The sequence below is a fragment of the Drosophila suzukii genome, chromosome 2L, assembly GCF_043229965.1.
Source record: "Drosophila suzukii chromosome 2L, CBGP_Dsuzu_IsoJpt1.0, whole genome shotgun sequence".
NCBI classification, from domain to species: domain Eukaryota; kingdom Metazoa; phylum Arthropoda; class Insecta; order Diptera; family Drosophilidae; genus Drosophila; species Drosophila suzukii.
In genome coordinates, this window is record NC_092080.1 from 24,277,193 (window position 1) to 24,294,547 (window position 17,355).

Consider the following 17,355-nt stretch of genomic DNA (forward strand, 5'->3'; position numbering starts at 1 on the left):
TATTGGGTCGGAATTAAATTCAAAGTCAATAGTTTATAAACTTTATATACCATAGGTTTACTTTTATTGCAAAAAACAATTACAAATAATATAAAATAAAATGTATAAATATATTGCAAAATGGGACGATTTTTTTATAATTGTTTTAAATATACATCAGTTCTAAAAATTTAGCTAATTTTGTTAACTCAAAATATACAAAAATAGTACCACATGTAAGGAGGGAATTCTAAACTAAAACGATGTAGTAAGAATTTTTACAACCTTTTGCTTTCTGCGATTAGTGTTACGTGTTAGGAAAGATTCTGTAGGATTTTGTTCTTTTGTGATGTGTAGCTGGATAATTTTCGAAATAATTTATCTTAGAAATCATTGAACTATTTCCAGCCGTGTTTGTGTCTGTGAGCTTTTGTGTAAACATAACAAGTGTGTAAAAAACTGGATTGTACATAAAAATAGTTTCTTGTTCTTAAAATAGTAGGTACACCGGTGCGTAAGAGTGCGCAGTAGAGAGCTAAAGAACTAATTGAGCAAATGCTAGCCACCAACAGGGAAGGAATATCATAATACTTCATAAATATATACTAGGTACGCGAGAATAAAAAATTATATCGTATATCTAAAAGAAACCTATTTGAGCGAAAGAGAATGACATTTACTTTAGTTCGGAATTATAAATGTCTAATTGCTATGACACTTTCAGTATTCTATAATAATACGTATATCTTGATTTCTTTGTTTTTCATATGGCTTCTACTTGTTCTTGTGCGTCATTCCGTTTTGCGAAAAAATTGACATTCTTAAAAGTACTTTACTGTGTATCAAATTCCCTCTGCTGTATGTGTACCATTAAGTTCCATTACTTTTCACTTGGTAACTTTTCAGATCGTTACGTTTTTAGTTATAATAAATTATCTTTAAACTACGTATTAGCCAAATGAAATTTCATATAAATCAGTCCGAAAATTTGTTCTGTGTTTAAAATATGTGAATGCTTTTCTGTATCCTGTTGCATATTCGAGACCCAATATTCCTTTATAATAATGCTTAAAATTTAACATTTATCCATTTCCTGTATGTTTATCTTTTCATAAGTATGAACTATAAATATAGATGCTTTGTGCGAGCACAAGATATCGTTTAACACAATTTTTGTTGCATATTTATGTACACATAGTAATAATTATTTGCGTTATCTAAACGTTATGTACAAAAATTACCTACACTAATTTCTATTCATATACACCGATATCTAAAAGAATGTCTCTATGTACTTCACACATACATACATGCACAGATAGTAAAGTGGGTTCGGCTTTTAGACATTGACTAACAACTAGTTTGTTCGTGCTGTAGAGATTCCTTTTTAAGCCGGATGATGCGCAACATTTTGACCCCTTTGAGCGCGCATAAAATGGCGACCATTCAGGGGATATTGCCGAGAATAGGAAATGAGAGTAGAACCTAGGGCAATGCTTAATGGTGCCCGAGAGCGACCTGGCAAGCTAATGAACACCGTTCCCACAGCCGCCAAGTTGTCAAAGGTTGGCTCGATGGCTACCATCATGATGCGCGAGCATTGGCGACGACTCGAGTGGTGCATAACTGGCTGGGAGTCGCCAGCGGATTGTTCCTGGAGGAGAAGCGCTTGCCGGGCACGCTGTCGCATGGCACGGGCCGAGGAGGAGGAGGAGGTCGGCTGCGGACTATCCACATCAAGGCTGCCCGATGCCAGGAAGATCTGGGCGAACGGACGCTTGGCCAGGTGCAACATCTCCACAACATGCTGTCTCCTAGCTCGTCTCAGGTCCGCCGCTTGCTTCACCTTCCACACAATCACGCAGACGGCGAGGAAGAGGAAAAAGCAGGAGAAGAACACTGAGAAGAACACAAACAGGTCAATATGCAGTTGATCCTGACGGAACACAACGGATCCGTAACTGGGTTCTGGTCCGGAGCTCGCTCGCAAAGCAATAAAGAAGCGGGTGGCACTCAGATTGTGAGCATGTTGGGGCAGGGTTAGCACCAAACGATTTTTCAGACCAAATAGACGTAACAATGTATTGCAGTGATTGAGCGTTACATGTGTACTCAAATCTTTTGCGTGCTGATCCTTCACTATAAAGTTGTGGCCCCCATGACTTTTGCAGTCCTGCAACTGGGGCACATAATAGGTGTTGGCTCCTATTCTCTCTCCTCCACCTCCTCCTAGGCCACCGCCTCCTATGCGACGCTCGGGTGAAAATAGTTTTTGGATCGTTACGTTATCGTGTCTGGGCAAAGCAACATTTAGGGGATGCTCGCGCTTTATTTTCGGCCCCCAATTGTAACGGTTGTCAAGGAAGATCTCGTGGTAGCCGGTCGTCTCATTTGTCTCAACTATAAAGGAGTCGTCCTGGGGCGACATGAACACATCCAATTCGCCTTGTGTCACGTCAATAATAATGCGAATATCCACGTTCATAAATCGAGGCTGGATCACAAAGAACACCGTCTGGCCGGGCTTTAGGGCAGCTGGCTTTGATTTGCATTCCTCTGTGGTAAAAAATAAAGGAAAAAAAAGTATAACTAATTTATATAAAATAAATAATAAATTAAAAATGTGAGGTACAGTATGTTTAACAACAATTTGCATTAATATTAACAATAATAATTTGCATGGTTCATCTTCTATACTGGCGGAAAGTTTTTGATCCCTTAAAATTAGGGAAAGCCTTTTCCTATATTATTTCTGACCAATTAAATGGTAACTGCACTTACCAATGGGTTTGGCATCAAAGCACATTCGGGACTCGACGGTTATTTGCTTGTAGCACTGGTGACCATCTGTGGGGTTGCCGGCGTACGAATCGCGGCACTTGGAGCACTGCACCATCCAGCAGAGCTGCGCAGAGTTCTTTCCTCCACCCGCGGTACAAGTGGCATCGCTTTCCGTGTTGTTGGCGCAATTGCATTTCTCGCCGGTAACGGCATCGCAAATGTTACCATGTCCATGACACTGGCAGGGCCGGCACTCCTTGCGTAGATCCTCGCTGCCGCGGAAGTAGCCAGTTAAACAGCTATCACAGCGGTCTCCATCCGTGTGATTGCCACATCTCAAGCAGGTAGCATTGTACGCGGGCCCTTCCGGTAGAATCCTTTCCAGCTCAGAACGGGTCATATTAAACACCGCCGGATCCGAATCATAGGCCACACACACGTCACTGTGCCCATGGCAATAGTCCAAGCATGGTTGACAAGCATGACCTTCTCGGGGATTGCCCACAAAGAGCGGCTGACACTTCTCGCACTGCTCTCCCATCGTGTTGTTGTGACACTTTAAGCAAATGTCCAGTCGGCTGCTGGACTCGCAGTTGGAATGACCATTGCACAAACACTGGATGCTGCAATTGGCGCCCACGTAGCCAAAGTCGCACTGACACTGATCGGGACTCACGCAATTGCCACGGACGCATCCCTGGCTGCATACGGGCATGCAGACACCTTGCTCCTCGCGATATCCCTGGGCGCAGATGCACTTGTAGCCCACCGCTGTGTCCAAGTCAATACACTGTTCAGAAACCGCGTCGCAGTTGTGATGACCATTAACACACTCATTCTCTGCCGGACACTGCACATAGTGCCAGGACACAACATCAGCATGTGTTAGGTGTGAATCATTTCGCCAGCTGGCATATATTAGGTCGCAAGTGGATCGTGAAGGATGTTCCTGCTTGTGCTCCAATGCTCCCTCCGTACAGATGCCATCTCCATTGTGTCCCTCGCGGGCACACCACCCGCAGTGGGCGTGCTCCAAGCAGCTCGAACATTGTGTGTAAACGTGACAGGGTTCTGGGCAGCGTTCTAACTCGCTAGCTTCCAGTACCAACCCACAAACACCTCCCGCGCAAAGCAGCGGCTGGGAACTGGGCGTCAGGCACAAATTCAGCTTAGTAGACCACTTGCACTCCTGGCGATCCTGAGCGGGCGTTTGGCTCAGACACAAGCTGCAGTTCTCGTGAGTGTGGCAGGGTAGGGGACAACTTTCGACCAACCTGTATTGATTCTTTTCCACCAGCTCCTTGGCTATACATTCCACAGTGCCCAGTTCATTCCTGGCCCAGTTGCATTGCGGCTGAAGCATACAACTCTCACAGCTTAATTGGTAACATTGAGGTAGGGGACATAGCCCCAGAACGCCCACACTCAGTTCCTTATTGCACCAGGCGCTCCTCCAACCGCAGTCCACCCCGGCAGGGACGCACCTTCCGCGAATGCCGCACTCATCGCACCACTGGCAGACGGGTGCCACTTCTTGATGGGTTGGCCACGCTGCCAGACATGCGCCACAGGTGGCGAAACTCGAGCAGTTCCTGCTCGCCATCCAGTCGTCATCGCATGCAGCTCCGTTATTGACCACCAAAGTTCCGTTGTGATTGGCACAAGGAGTACGTCCATGACTGAAGCAGTGACTACTGTAACTATACGTGTTCTGAATCGTACAATAGCTGCATCCCATGTAGTGCCGGCATTGATACTTTCCGTTACTCCACAGCTGGCAAATGTCATCCGGTAAAGTTATCTTGGTCACGTGGCTGTGTGTGGAACTGCCGTCCCATCCACCGATGACAAAAATGACACCCGTATCCGGATCGATGGCCATGTCCTCTGCATAACTAGAGGCTGGAACCCGTCCTATAAGCTCAACATCCTCTGTCAGCCGCACCCATTGATTACAGGCGTACACGTAGGCAATGAGGACATCTGTTCCATTAAATGGCTGCGTACGTCCACCGTAAAGGATCATGTAGTGCTCAGTGCTGACGGCCGAGTGGAAATAACGAGCCCTGGGTAGCATCGCGGCGGGCGAGTTAAGTTCCCTGAAACTGGGAAGTTCAGTCCAGCTCAGCTTCTGCAAGTCCAGCGCATAAAGATTGCTCTGTGGCTCCGTGGAATATCCTCCAAACAAGTAAACACTGTTTGTCTCGGGATGGTAGACAGAAGTATGGCCATAGAGAACTGGCATTCTGGCACCCACGGCTGCTAGCTGCTGCCATCGACCCGTGTCAAGGTTGAACTCCCACAGTTCGAGAGGCCGGGATTTGTTTAGTGTCAATCCGCCAAGCAGAATCAACGACTCGTGTTCCTGATAGCGCAGATGAGTAAGCGTATGACCGGCTAGAGGCGGCGGCAAATCCACCTGTAAATATGAATAAATACATATAATACCATGGGTGAAAGTGAAATGAGCTTCACAAAGTACACACAAACTAAATTTACTGTTTGCTCATCAAAAAAAATTACGCTATATTAAATCTGATATATCACGTATAGTATACATATTTATAGAGGGTTAATCTTATTGACTGGCAGGACTACCTTTAGATCTTATTTTCCCAATGCACTCACCTGGTAGTCCGCTCCGCTTGGTTCCACCTCCACTTTGATCTGACTCCATCGTTGGTTTTGTATCGAAAACATCCAAAAGTCATTTAGCAGCTGCGAATTTGCACCGATTCCTCCATATATGTAGATAATCTGCTTTTTCACAAAGATCTCAGAGGCATGGAAATACCGCCCAAGGGGCATGCGATCCTCTGGGGTCGACGACTCCACTGTGACCTGCAGCCAGGTGCTATTCTTTGTGTCGAACTGCCGAAAATCGTTGAGAGGTCCGTGGTTGGGTGAATACCCACCAAACATCCAAAGGGATCCCCTGCGATCCGCGTTCACCGAGTGTCCAAATCGTGGTATTGTCTTTCTAAGATGCTCCAGACTTTCGCTTAGCAATTGCGTATTGAATAGCTCCGTTATTACCAGGTGGTTCCGCTGAACTAACGTACCGCAATCCGCCCCCGCATAATTGGCGTTACTGCAGATGCACCTGCCGTACTCTGTGTCGCAGAATCCCTGCATTCTCTTGGCGTTACAGTTGCTCGGACAGATTTCAATCTCGCAACTTGCGCCCACATATCCGGCTGGACAAACGCAACGTTGTTGGGCATCGCAGATGTGAGGGGGTAGACAACTTCCGGCAACGCAATTCATAACGGAGTAGAGGGCATTGAATCCAAAGTGTCGTCTTTCACTGCCCTGTTTATAGTGAACCGTGACGTGACTGGAACGGGCTTCGATGATCCTGGCTGAACTGTAGGGTGCACAAACCACGGCCAGCAGTTGATTCTGCTGGGTGGCACCTGTCAGGTCTGGCAGACTATCGTATATATACACGGCGTTCTCATCACAATCCATGGCCAGACTCTGCCACTGAAACTCCAGCTGAAGAAGCGACTTCTCCGCCTGTAGGGTCTTCGGTTGCAGTATCCACAAGCACTCCTTTACTTCTAGGCTGGCGCCCCAGGGTGATCGATAGGACTGATACGAGCCAATGGCACTCGTTCCAATATTGGTTAGTATTCCTCTGGACTCACATTGATAGTAGCACTTTCCGCCGGCTCTAGGATCTCCGTAATACCCGGGAGCACACAAGTCACAGTTGATTCCCTGGGTGTTGTCCTTGCAGTAGCATTCTCCGTTGCTGACATTACAGATGCCAAGATCTTGGTGTCCGTGACCGTTACACTCGCACGGAAGGCATCCGTGTGGAGCGGTGGCGTTCCCATAGCTCCCCTGTCGACATCGTTCGCATTTCTCACCTTCCGACCAATCCTGGCACTGATCACATTTCCCCAGTCTCTCATTGCAAGTCGAATGATTGTTACAGCCACAACTTAGTCCACAATCGGCTCCGGTCCAGCCCAAAGCACAGCGACAGGTGTAATCGGGAGGACCCGAGCAGTTTCCATTTTGGCACAACTCATAACACGTCCTGACACAGCTAAACTTGCCGTCGCCTATATAGCCTCTTCTGCAGTGGCAATTATAGCTGCCCTGGGTGTTAGTGCACTTCGCCTCCTTGTGGCAATCATGGAGGCCCAGTCCACACTCATCGACATCCGGACACTGTGCGTACGCCCACTCCGCATCATGATGGGAAGAACTATTCAAAGCCAGAGAGCAATTGCCAGCACTGTAGCTGAAATCGCCCTGCATGCAAATACCTTCGATGGGATTGTCGCGATCGAAGCACCAACCGCAGCTCAAGGTTCGCAGACAAGAGGAACAGTTTCGATGCTGCTCGCAGGACTTGCACTGCTGCTGTAGTAGATGCGGCGGCTGGTGGTGCTTTTGATCGGCCAGCTCGTGCGGCTGGCGACTTACTACCTGGTCCATCCATTCGCGGCACATTCCAAACTGATACTCACTTGTGTACACGGAGAAACTGAAGCACTGGGAGCTGGCCTCGCACCAAACGCATCGTCCTCTCTCGCCGAGGCACTCCTGGCAGCCATGGCGTTCCCTGCAGGACCTGGGGCAATGCTCTACCGCCCGCACGCTGCTGTTGGATTTGCCGATCCTGCCGCAACGGGCGTCCTCCGTCCACCACTCGCACTCTCCACTCTGGGCGCAGGCCTCGCAGCTTACATAGTTTGTGCAGTTCGAACATTGACTAGGTTGGCTGATCAGGTAAGACCAATGGTAGGTTTTCAGATCCTCTTTCTTGCACACTTCAGTCTCGTTTACGGATCGCAGGTGGCAGACGCTGGTTAGGGGACACCAGGCACAGGAAGCATCCGTGAGACAGTGGAGGCAGTTAGAATACTGGGTGCATTTGCCGGAGTAGTACGGCTCCAAGTACTCAAATGTAAATGCGTTTAATTGGCCGTTATGCAAGTGTTGAAGTTCCATTTTGGTCTTTTGATAGGCGTTGTAAATACCGTTCCCTCCAATCCTTCGACGAGCCTGTAGACCATTTAGGGAAAATAATTAAGTTGGCATTAAAATGCTTTAAAGTTTTAACAAATAACGAAATATAGAGGACATAATAAATACTAAAAATTCGTTCAAAAATATTAGATTAATAGTTTACTGGCTAGTTCACAGAAGAGCTTTGCGGACTTAGTTAAAAAAAAAAACATAAAATATACACTACAAAAATGTTCAAAAACGTGGTCGCCAGACATTTTTTTGTTTAAGTGGGCGTGTTTCTCGGATCAAGCAAAGATAGGCTACAAGGCACAAACCTTTAAAATGGCGGGCGCTAGAGAGATTGCTTTCGATTTGGCGATCTAGCCGTAACTACCGGTCATAACATTTATTTCTCATAACTTTTCTATGAACAGATCGATTTTTGAATAGATTTCGTGGTTTTGCTCTTGTGCTGCTACTTTTACAAATTTTTATTTCGTAACAGGTGTTGCTGTTTTTGAAGAGCATGTTGCTACAGCTCCTGGAGCTTATTTAAAAAAAAATATACAAAATCCCAGTATGTGTCTTAACATAAAAATCACAAATAAGTCTAAAAAAACACTGGAGACAGTTCTCCCACTTATGCAATAACAGCTTTCTGTTATCCTACTATCGTTTTTTTTTTGATAGCTTTTCTTTTTTGATTTTAAAACGTCTACGTGATTTTGAAACGGGTTCTGTATTACCCAGATTAAATTTAAACAAAATCCCAGTATGTGTCTTAGCATAAAAATCACAAACAAGTTTAAAAAAAAACACTGGAGACAGTTCTCCCACTTATGCAATAACAGCTTTCTGTTATCCTGCTATCGTTTTTTTTTTTTTGAAAGCTTTTCTTTTTTGATTTTAAAACGTCTACGTGATTTTGAAACGGGTTCTGTAACACCCAGAATAAATTTATTCAACGCACCTGGAAATCAATGGTGAATGGTTGCTCTGTGGTGGGCAGCTGGACGTTGCTGCAGTAGCTCTGATTTGAGCTCTGCGTGGTGACATTGACAAGCTCATCAAGGTAAAGACCAAGGCCAACACGCAAAACTGCCGAAGAGTAGCTGGTGCACACCTGGATTGCCGAGTTGTTCCACTTATGTTGCGGACGCACGAATCCTACCAAACGGGCCAGCATTTCTCCCTCGAGTTTGTGCTCAAAATATGTGGTAAACGGCGGTGAGGCAAAATCCACCATAGTGGCATTCACAATACCCACGTAATCTGGCATGGTATAGTTGATCGGAAAGTGGTACTTGATGTACGTAAGTCCCGGGCGTCTGTCAGTACTTGTACATAGCGAGGGTCGCCGAATCTCCGTGCCTTTGTCACCCCACCAGCCTGAACTATCTCCGCAAATCCCGTAGTTGTCATCCCGGTGGTGGCATTTTGCATTTTGGACACACCATGTGCATTCGTTTAATCCAAGTTTGCTGGCCACCGAAAAAGCTACTTTATTTCCGGATGATTTTCCCCATTGCGAGCCATGGACTAAACAAGAGTGGCAATCGCCTAGAGAGGGACATATCCCTGGGCATCTGGTCGTCTGAAGATTGGTTGTGCAATTGGCGCCGATGGTGCGACCGTAGCAACTACTATCTGCCGAGCACCATCCACATTCCGGATTCGAAAGACAAGCGGTGTGTGAGGCATGCAATCTGCAAGAGATCTCCGGATTGTAAAGAGTATTCTCCACCCTCAGCACCTGGGGCAATTCATAGGCAAAAAGATCTGCATTAACATTTCCATGGTAGCCACCCACAATCAAAAGTGTGTGATTTCGGCGCAAAGCCGCGGCGTGGGCAAAAACGCCCTGTGGTTTCGGATACAGGCTATCCTCGGCGGACACAACCTGATTAATCCAAATGTGGCAGCTTAGATGGTACCAGTACATCTGGTTGTCGTAGCAAATCTCATCCTTGTTGTGGCGGTGCGTATAGCCCCCGAATACTACCATGTAATTGCCCGATATGGTGGCCGTGTGGAATGCTCGCTCCCTGGGTATATTGGTGTCCCTTAGCGCTGTTCTCGGGTATAAAATCTCCGTCCAATGCATCTGATCCAGCTGAAAAGCGTAAATGCGATCCGAGAGCTTCGAGAAGCGTGCTAAGCTTGTCATGATTCCACCAAACACAATTAGCGAATTTGTGGCTTTGTAGTAGACGGTGGAATGCGCTGCCAGACGAACGTCTAACGTCTTTCCTCCTCTAGGTTGCACCAGCTCCCATTGTGAATCCTCGGAGAGGGGAAGTGGAATGCGATATACGCTGGATGAGAACTCACCCGTCTCCAGACTGCCGCCAAATATATAGAGATTAGATCCTGCAGTATTTAGCGTATGCCTAGCCAAGGCCGGCGGCTTAACCTTCGATCTAATGGCCATCTGCTTCCACTTGCCACCACTCTCCGTGTTGTTGTACTGCCAGAGGTCACTGTAAAAACTACCATTGTCATGCTTGCCACCGTAGATAACGAAGCCGCCGGGCACGCGATCCGCTGCATGGCCATATCGTCCGTGTGGCTTATGATCCGTTACCTCCTCCAGTATATCCTCCAGATACTCGTTTAACTCTTCGTCCGTCGAGTTGGCGTTCACAATGGTAAGGGGAAGGGAGGACCGCGTGCGACGTTGGTGCAGATTGGATTCCGCCAAGGTGTACAGAATGTTTCTGAAAAAGCTCACGTCGCTGTTCAGACCCCAGAGCTTGGCCTCGTCCTCGTTTTTGTGCTGAAGCACAGCCTTTAGCAACGTATGATCGATTTTTTGCGGGTGATAGAAGTGACGGCGACTCTGCAGGGCAATGCCCCATTCATCCTCCCACTGGCTGGTGCTAAAGCGATAAATCTGAAAGAAATCAAAATAATTTGGTAAGATATATACCACATTTAACAATCTTAAGGGATAATATAATTGTACCGCAAAAGTAGCAATTATTCACAATTATTTATTTGATAGAAAATTTTTTATTAAACGTGTTTTTGTGTCAAGAGTAAGCAGTTTTACCTTTTTTAATTTCACAAATAAAATAATTAAAAAAAGGGCTGTGGCTAACTGCCAGACCTGTTGCATTTTTTATTGATCATTGATCAGTATAATTTTTAGTGCTAGTATTCTATTAATATTATATTTTGTTTTTTAACTAATAAAATTTTTAAATAATAAAATCAATATACTTGTTAAACGACATTACCTGAAGAGTGCTAATAACGTTGTTCAGGTCGTAACCCCCGAACACGTAAAGAGCGTCCTCGTCCTCCATGTAAACGGCGGTGTGGGCGGCACGGGGAGTCATGCCCTCGGCGTCGGTGGCCAGCCAGCGCCAACTGCTGCCCGCTGGATGATCGCTCAGATCGCAGAGGCGGCCGCTGAACCCGCGTGAGCAGTGACAGATGCTCTTCTGGCAGCGACCTCGTCCTTGACTTTCGCCACAGCGATGCGGACAGGCCTCATCCTCGCAGTCAGGTCCCACCCACTCGCCGTGGCATACGCACTGGTGGCCCACGCACTTTCCATGATTGTGGCAGTTGTTTAGACAGTTTGATATGTAGTAGGAGGCCCGAAAGCCATCTAGGACGTAGTTTGTATCGCTGTACATCAGGATAAGCATCTGAGGGAGAGGTTAAACTCTGAGTTGGGAGAACACAGAATACAGAGAGTATAGCCCTTTACGAGTGGGGTTCTAGTTTCCTATAACTCCTACTAACGCGTAGCAACAACTAGTGGCTCATTAACAATAACTGTATATGGCTAATAGAGCCGAATCTTTGTGTGACCAAATCCTTAACCCATGTTGTGATATATGCTCCTTAAACGCTATTTGTGCGTTAAAATATTTCCTACGTGATCTACTTGAAACCTTGTTTTGAAAAGGAGAAAGAAAGGGAACCGTTTCCTCCACTCCTGCAGGGCCATAAAAGGGGTGCAATACTCACGCTCCCGCTGCGGGCCACTAGTCGCTGGGGCTGCGTCCGCCCGCTGAAGCTGCCAAGCAGGGTTGAATTGAAGGAGTCCCCGTCGTAGACATAGATGTAATCGTAGGAGCACTCGGTGCCCATGCTGTGGAAGGTCAGCGTGATGAACTGGCTGTCGTTGCGCGCCTTGATGAGCCACTCGCAGTGCGAGTCCTGGGTGTAATTGAAGCCGGAGGGTCCATCGGAGATCTCGCCGTAGGGCTCTGTGAACACCTTCCGGCTGCGATCGCACGGCACTGACGGCGTCGGGTTTGCCTGTTCCGACCGCAGCATTAGCGACCAGAATGTCAAGGTTGCGAGCAACGCGTACATTTTCTGCATTTTAATCGCTCACTTTTTATGCAAATTTTTGGCCATATATCACTGGGTGCCGTTTTGGCTGTTCAGTTCACTCCAGCCAGCGTCCGCTGGCTTCTGCCATTGCACACGACTAGCCGCTGGGCCCGGGCCACCAGCGCGTCCGGTTTTGGCTGCTGTTGTCTTCGCTATTTCCAATTATTTTCGCCAGAAAATTGTTGAAAATACTTCGATTTATTTACAGTGCTAATCATCTATCGGGATTTTATCTAATCAAAAATCGATAGTCCGATTTGCCTGAAAGTCGATAGTTGGATGTTATTGTCCTACTTGCTAGGATTTTTAAGATGTTTGGTCATACTGTTTTTATTTAGGGTATTCCATAAACTGTTGAATCGTTAAATATCAGCTGTTCTCTACAAATTCAATAAGGCCCTGCCCATTATATCTACATCCTATATTACCACTTAGTATTTCCAGATTCAATGATCACTTTTTTTCGAGGGAATCAAATTAACCGGCTGCTTTTTGTCAACTACCTTATAGTCTGTTCAGACAGAAGGTATATCAGCTCCAGCGACATTTTCTTTGATAGAATTGCATATGTTAGAAAGGGACGGGAAGAGTCATTACACTCCGCATGTCAGCTGCCTAATTGTTCGGCTATAGTTAACGGACTACATTTTGCCGACGAGACGACCTTGTCTAGTTGTACCATGACACTCCGCTTCAGCGGAATGTACCGCACAATCAAATATATTTAGTATTTCACTATTTTTATTTAGTATTTTTTAAGAACTTCGGTGATTTCTGTACATTGCGTTGTTGGATTTTTTGGGAAGATGAGTTTTAGGAACAGACAGCTGTTGAAGGGAAACAATTTGAATGTTAATAACAAATGCCAATGCAATTGGGATAAAAATAAATGATCAAAGGAAAGCGCGAAAAAGGTGTCTTGGACCAGTGCGGTTTACCTTTATGTAGGGAAAAAGTCACACTCTAGGGGTCATTCAACTTCCAAAATTGTCTAAATCGTTGGTTGAAGCAGACCGATTTGATTATAATTTTCCAAACACGCCACTTTTCGTAGGAGATTGTGGTCTTGGGTTCTCAATAATTCCGATTCCATACTTTTAGCCGAACGGAACTCTCCTCCTTGATTATTTTTTCAACAGCTATGGGGAAACTCCTTGTTATTTTCAAAATTGTACTTTCAGGAATACACAATTTGCACGATATTTTCTTCTTTGGTTTCGGTTCGTTTAGGGCGATCAGAAAGGATAATAAACAATGCATATAAATGGAATGTTAAACGGATGTGTATGTTTTTATTTATACGTAGTATATGTAATTTAATAGTTTAATGCTTCCTTCTCGTCCCACAGAAGCATCGTCATCTTCTTCTCTACTTTGGCGGCATCTTCCGGACGCATGCTGTTCAGCTCCGATTTCCAATAAGCCAAAATGGGCCTCGAGAATGTGGGTGTCGGACGGGAAACGGGGTTGTTCTGCTGGTGCTGCAGAAATTTGGCTAGCATCCTACACATAGCCATGGCTGGTAATGGCTCTTCTCCTCCTCTCTATGAAAGCACACATATATTTTAATATTATAACATAATATAATCTTACATCAATAGAGCAACTTACTTCCATGTAGCTGATGGTGGAGGAGTCCAGCGATTCATCACTCGAGACCTCATCGGAGATAGCATTACTGATTGTTCTGCTAAAAAGCTACTTATATTAGGACAAAGTAAGCCACTTCTTTTGGCCAGAACTTACTCTCTGTGCGGGAGTACGTCCGGCAGGAAGTTCATATAGGGAGCGAAGTCCAACTCTGCATGCTCCTCCCCATCAAGGTTCTTCTGTGGATCTGCACTTCCCTCCATTTCTTTTAATGTTTTCGACACAGCTTCTGCACGAACACAGTGAAAGATTTAATTTTGTACTCTTTGCGCGGCCGTACTTTCTGGTACTTTTTTTGGTATTTCCTTAGCTTATACCCTCTGCACACAGCCGCTTAAATATCGTTGTTGCACTTTAAGCGAATTCCTTGTTCACATAGAGAATCGCTGAGGCGAACAGCTGATCGGCATAAGCAAACCGGTGTCAGTTCTTGACAAGGATAATATAACCTGGAGGTTGGTCATTTCCCTAAAAAAAACATAGGAAATTTATTTTCAAGATGAGATCAGTTGCTGATTTCCGAGCCTTTGAAAGGCTTCTTAGGCCTGCACTAACAACCATTTTCTTTATAACGGCGCCATTGCATTTCAAATGCATTTTCTTCCCAAAAAATTACCCGAAACGCCAATTTCAAAAATAAACTAAACTAAACTACAAAAAATACTGAATCAATTTGCATGTGCGTTCCCTTTTACCGTTGCATCGAGTTGTAGCGACTTTTTCCCTTCTCTATTCTACACGAGTATTTCTTATGAAGGAATTAGGCGGAATTTTATCGCTAAGGCGAAAACTACCTTTATCTGAGTACGGGGGCGAAAAACAGTTCTGACGAAAATCCTCTTTCAATCTACGATAGTAAGCACTATGGAAGAAAAAGTTGCTAAAGCAGAATCCTCGTCTTTCTGAATACCACATTAGCCTTCTATAGCTGGCGCAGGGATTTTGTCGATGTGAGTACTAGACGGGTTTCGCCGGTGAATTGAAATTCGGAAACACCATCTGCTGAACAGTATTATAACAATTTTATTCGATAGTCATACAAAAACGATATTTAAATTGTATATGTCGACAGTCCCAACGGTTTGACATCGAGGTGTCACCTCTAGCGAAATCATTCTTTTCAGTCTAAAAACACAGTTGGCAGCTCCCTGCCGGTCTAGGAATCAAGTTGGCATCTCTTTCTTTATGAACATCTAAAAAACAAAACAAATTGCAAGTCAAGCTATTGGACAATTAATTATTATGTGGAATATTCTTTCACTCTCGGTCAGAAAGCACTTGTAATTTATATTATGGACAAAGTGTCTCCTTTTATTTTCAAAAGTTACAACAGTGATGGAACTACTCGTTTGTGACGTACGATACTCACGACGGCAACGCGGCCACATTATTTTCTGCCCACCTCTAGCGACTCTTCTTCTTTCCTTTTCTTTTCGCTGCGTTTCCTGCGCGACGACAACACGTGCCTAGTTTCGTGATTTCGGCAATTTTGCATAGTTTTTGCATTATCAGGATTATATTTTCAAGATGGTAAGCGTTCTCCGAACTCGCCGAACGTCCGCGCTGAACATGAACGAAGTCGAGAGCGGAAATCGTAGCATGGCTGGCTCATAAAACGGAATGTGGGGGGCGCCGTGCTCCAAGTGCGTGGCCGTTCGCTGCTCGAGGAAGTACGGTTCTAATTGGTTTCCATTTCCCGCCTGCAGGTGAACGTACCAAAACAGCGTCGCACTTTCTGCAAGAAGTGCAAGGTCCACAAGCTGCACAAGGTGACGCAGTACAAGAAGTCCAAGGAGCGCAAGGGTGCTCAGGGCAGGCGTCGTTACGACAGGAAGCAGCAGGGTTTCGGAGGTCAGACCAAGCCTATCTTCAGGAAGAAGGTGAGTTCCCGCGTCCGGAAGAAGTTTACCTGCCACCAGACTGTCGTAGATCAAAAGGTTGTCAAGAAGATTGAATTAACAGGGATTTTCTGCCGGGTTACAGAACCCTGTGCTCAAATCGCCCCTGCTGAACGATTTGTCAAACCGGCCATTGTAAATAGTAAATAACCAAAATAAGGTTAGACCTTAGACCCGACAGTCTTGGTAGCAGGTGTAGAACCTAAATGGCGCTTCGTAGAACTAAATCGCTGCGCTCGTTGAGCATTATGCTTTTTGGTGGGAAAAAACTGTGCCAGATCAAAAGTGTTGTTGTACCGGTGCGGCCGAGAAGGCAGCGTTATGTGGCATCCCCGCCCATGGCGCCTCACCTGCAGCTTCAGACAACCCTATAAACCAACGACCATATCGTTATCTTTGCTAATCTATGTTTTTATACCGTTTCAGGCCAAGACCACCAAGAAGATTGTGCTGCGTATGGAGTGCACCGAGTGCAAGTACCGCAAGCAAACTCCCCTCAAGCGTTGCAAGCACTTCGAGCTGGGCGGTGACAAGAAGCGCAAGGGACAGATGATCCAGTTCTAGGCTCGTTTAAACCGAAACTCTTTTTTGCTAACGAAGTGGTTTTAACTTGTTTTCGCGCCGCTCCATTCCGGCAAATAAAACAAAACAAACTTGTAGACGTAAGCCTTAAAAAATGTTTAATTGAAGAGTGTAGCAAAAATTGCTATATCACAAAGTGGGTTTGGTCTTCTACCAGTCGTTCACTCACGCAGTCCGTCTGCCAGGATCAGATTGGGCGTACTGGAATGAAACGAACGGTTGATGTAGAACATATGGTGCACAACCTAAGCACACAACTTACTCCAAAATTCGTGGTTCCAGGCCTTCTGATGTCATTTTCTGCTTAACCGCCGGTGCGGGCACTCCCACTTGAACCATTTTGAAGAACTTCCTGTAGCGCAGATCATCGCAAGCACGCACTCCGATGCATTCAGGCGGATCTTCCGGTTCGGGTTGGCTATCCGCGGATGGCACCTTAGAGTCCAGTATTTGAGTTGGTTCGTTGGGTTCCTCGGTTGGCGCTGGGATCCTGGATGGTTCGTCCGCTACATGGTGTTCGGTGGGGATGGACGCCAGCTTGGCCTCCAGGATGATGAGGGCAGCCTCCGTCTTTTGTAGTTGCCGCTCCATCTCCACAAACTTTGTCTCACAGCCCAGGGCAAATTCATTTAGGAAGGTGCAAGTGCTGACGAGGAAGTGGTTGACGAAGGCCAGGATGCGCTTCTGATTCAGCGGCGGTATCTAGAAGAATAACTTGGTGAAAGGATACTCTATCCTAGTAAAATCCCATTTACCTGTGTTTTATCCACATCGCCCGTAATTACTGAAGTTGCATCCATATTCTTTTTTGTTTTTTTTTACCAGCCTTCTTTTTCGCAGGTTTCAGGGTTGCCAGGTTTCTACCGTTGTAATGTTAAGTATTTTTTGCTACCGTGAACTTATACATAGCTTTAGGTATTTTCCTCAAAACTCAAAACGGTTAACTGTGCGCCGAGTTTGAACTATGGTCTATGCCGTTTTCAAAATAACAAACATATGTTATGTTAAATTATAACAATTTAACTAATTACCTTAGGCACGGTACCAACGAGTATCAGCTTGCAATCTTTTTTTAAATAACATTGGGCTTAACTCTCTCGTATATAAAGCTGTCCATATATTAACTAAACATAAGTAGTTAGTT

At 45.5% G+C, this 17,355-nt stretch overlaps 4 protein-coding genes across 10 annotated transcripts; 1 reads left to right on the forward strand and 3 right to left on the reverse strand.

Annotated features, from left to right (window-relative positions):
* Nucleotides 1-32: 32 nt before the first annotated feature.
* On the reverse strand, nt 33-12,304 carry Megf8 (multiple EGF like domains 8). The gene is made up of 6 exons (XM_017077191.4): nt 11,710-12,304; nt 10,968-11,384; nt 8,699-10,621; nt 5,389-7,782; nt 2,761-5,179; nt 33-2,535 (listed from the first exon to the last, which is right to left on the reverse strand). Exons 1-6 carry the CDS (start codon nt 12,067-12,069, stop codon nt 1,367-1,369), a joined length of 8,682 nt encoding a protein of 2,893 aa, XP_016932680.3. The 5' UTR covers nt 12,070-12,304; the 3' UTR covers nt 33-1,366.
* Nucleotides 12,305-13,346: 1,042 nt separating this feature from the next.
* Nucleotides 13,347-14,095, reverse strand: LOC108011950 (uncharacterized). 7 transcript variants are annotated; one of them, XM_070999517.1, is made up of 3 exons: nt 13,828-14,095; nt 13,693-13,779; nt 13,347-13,623 (listed from the first exon to the last, which is right to left on the reverse strand). In XM_070999517.1, the coding sequence occupies exons 1-3, from the start codon at nt 13,932-13,934 to the stop codon at nt 13,398-13,400; spliced, it is 420 nt and encodes a 139-aa protein (XP_070855618.1). In that variant the 5' UTR covers nt 13,935-14,095; the 3' UTR covers nt 13,347-13,397. The 7 variants fall into 7 exon arrangements, with proteins under 7 accessions (XP_070855618.1, XP_070855617.1, XP_070855616.1 ...); XM_070999516.1 differs by having other exon boundaries at nt 13,347-13,625; nt 13,675-13,768; nt 13,828-14,093; XM_070999515.1 differs by having other exon boundaries at nt 13,347-13,625; nt 13,675-13,771; nt 13,828-14,091.
* A 1,009-nt stretch (nt 14,096-15,104) lies between these two features.
* Nucleotides 15,105-16,295, forward strand: RpL36A (ribosomal protein L36A). Its single transcript, XM_017077182.4, has 3 exons — nt 15,105-15,261; nt 15,438-15,611; nt 16,056-16,295. The coding sequence occupies exons 1-3, from the start codon at nt 15,259-15,261 to the stop codon at nt 16,191-16,193; spliced, it is 315 nt and encodes a 104-aa protein (XP_016932671.1). The 5' UTR covers nt 15,105-15,258; the 3' UTR covers nt 16,194-16,295.
* Nucleotides 16,284-17,112, reverse strand: CCDC53 (Coiled-coil domain containing 53). The gene is made up of 3 exons (XM_017077181.4): nt 16,967-17,112; nt 16,474-16,913; nt 16,284-16,412 (listed from the first exon to the last, which is right to left on the reverse strand). The coding sequence occupies exons 1-3, from the start codon at nt 17,009-17,011 to the stop codon at nt 16,373-16,375; spliced, it is 525 nt and encodes a 174-aa protein (XP_016932670.3). The 5' UTR covers nt 17,012-17,112; the 3' UTR covers nt 16,284-16,372.
* Between the last annotated feature and the right edge of the window lie 243 nt (nt 17,113-17,355).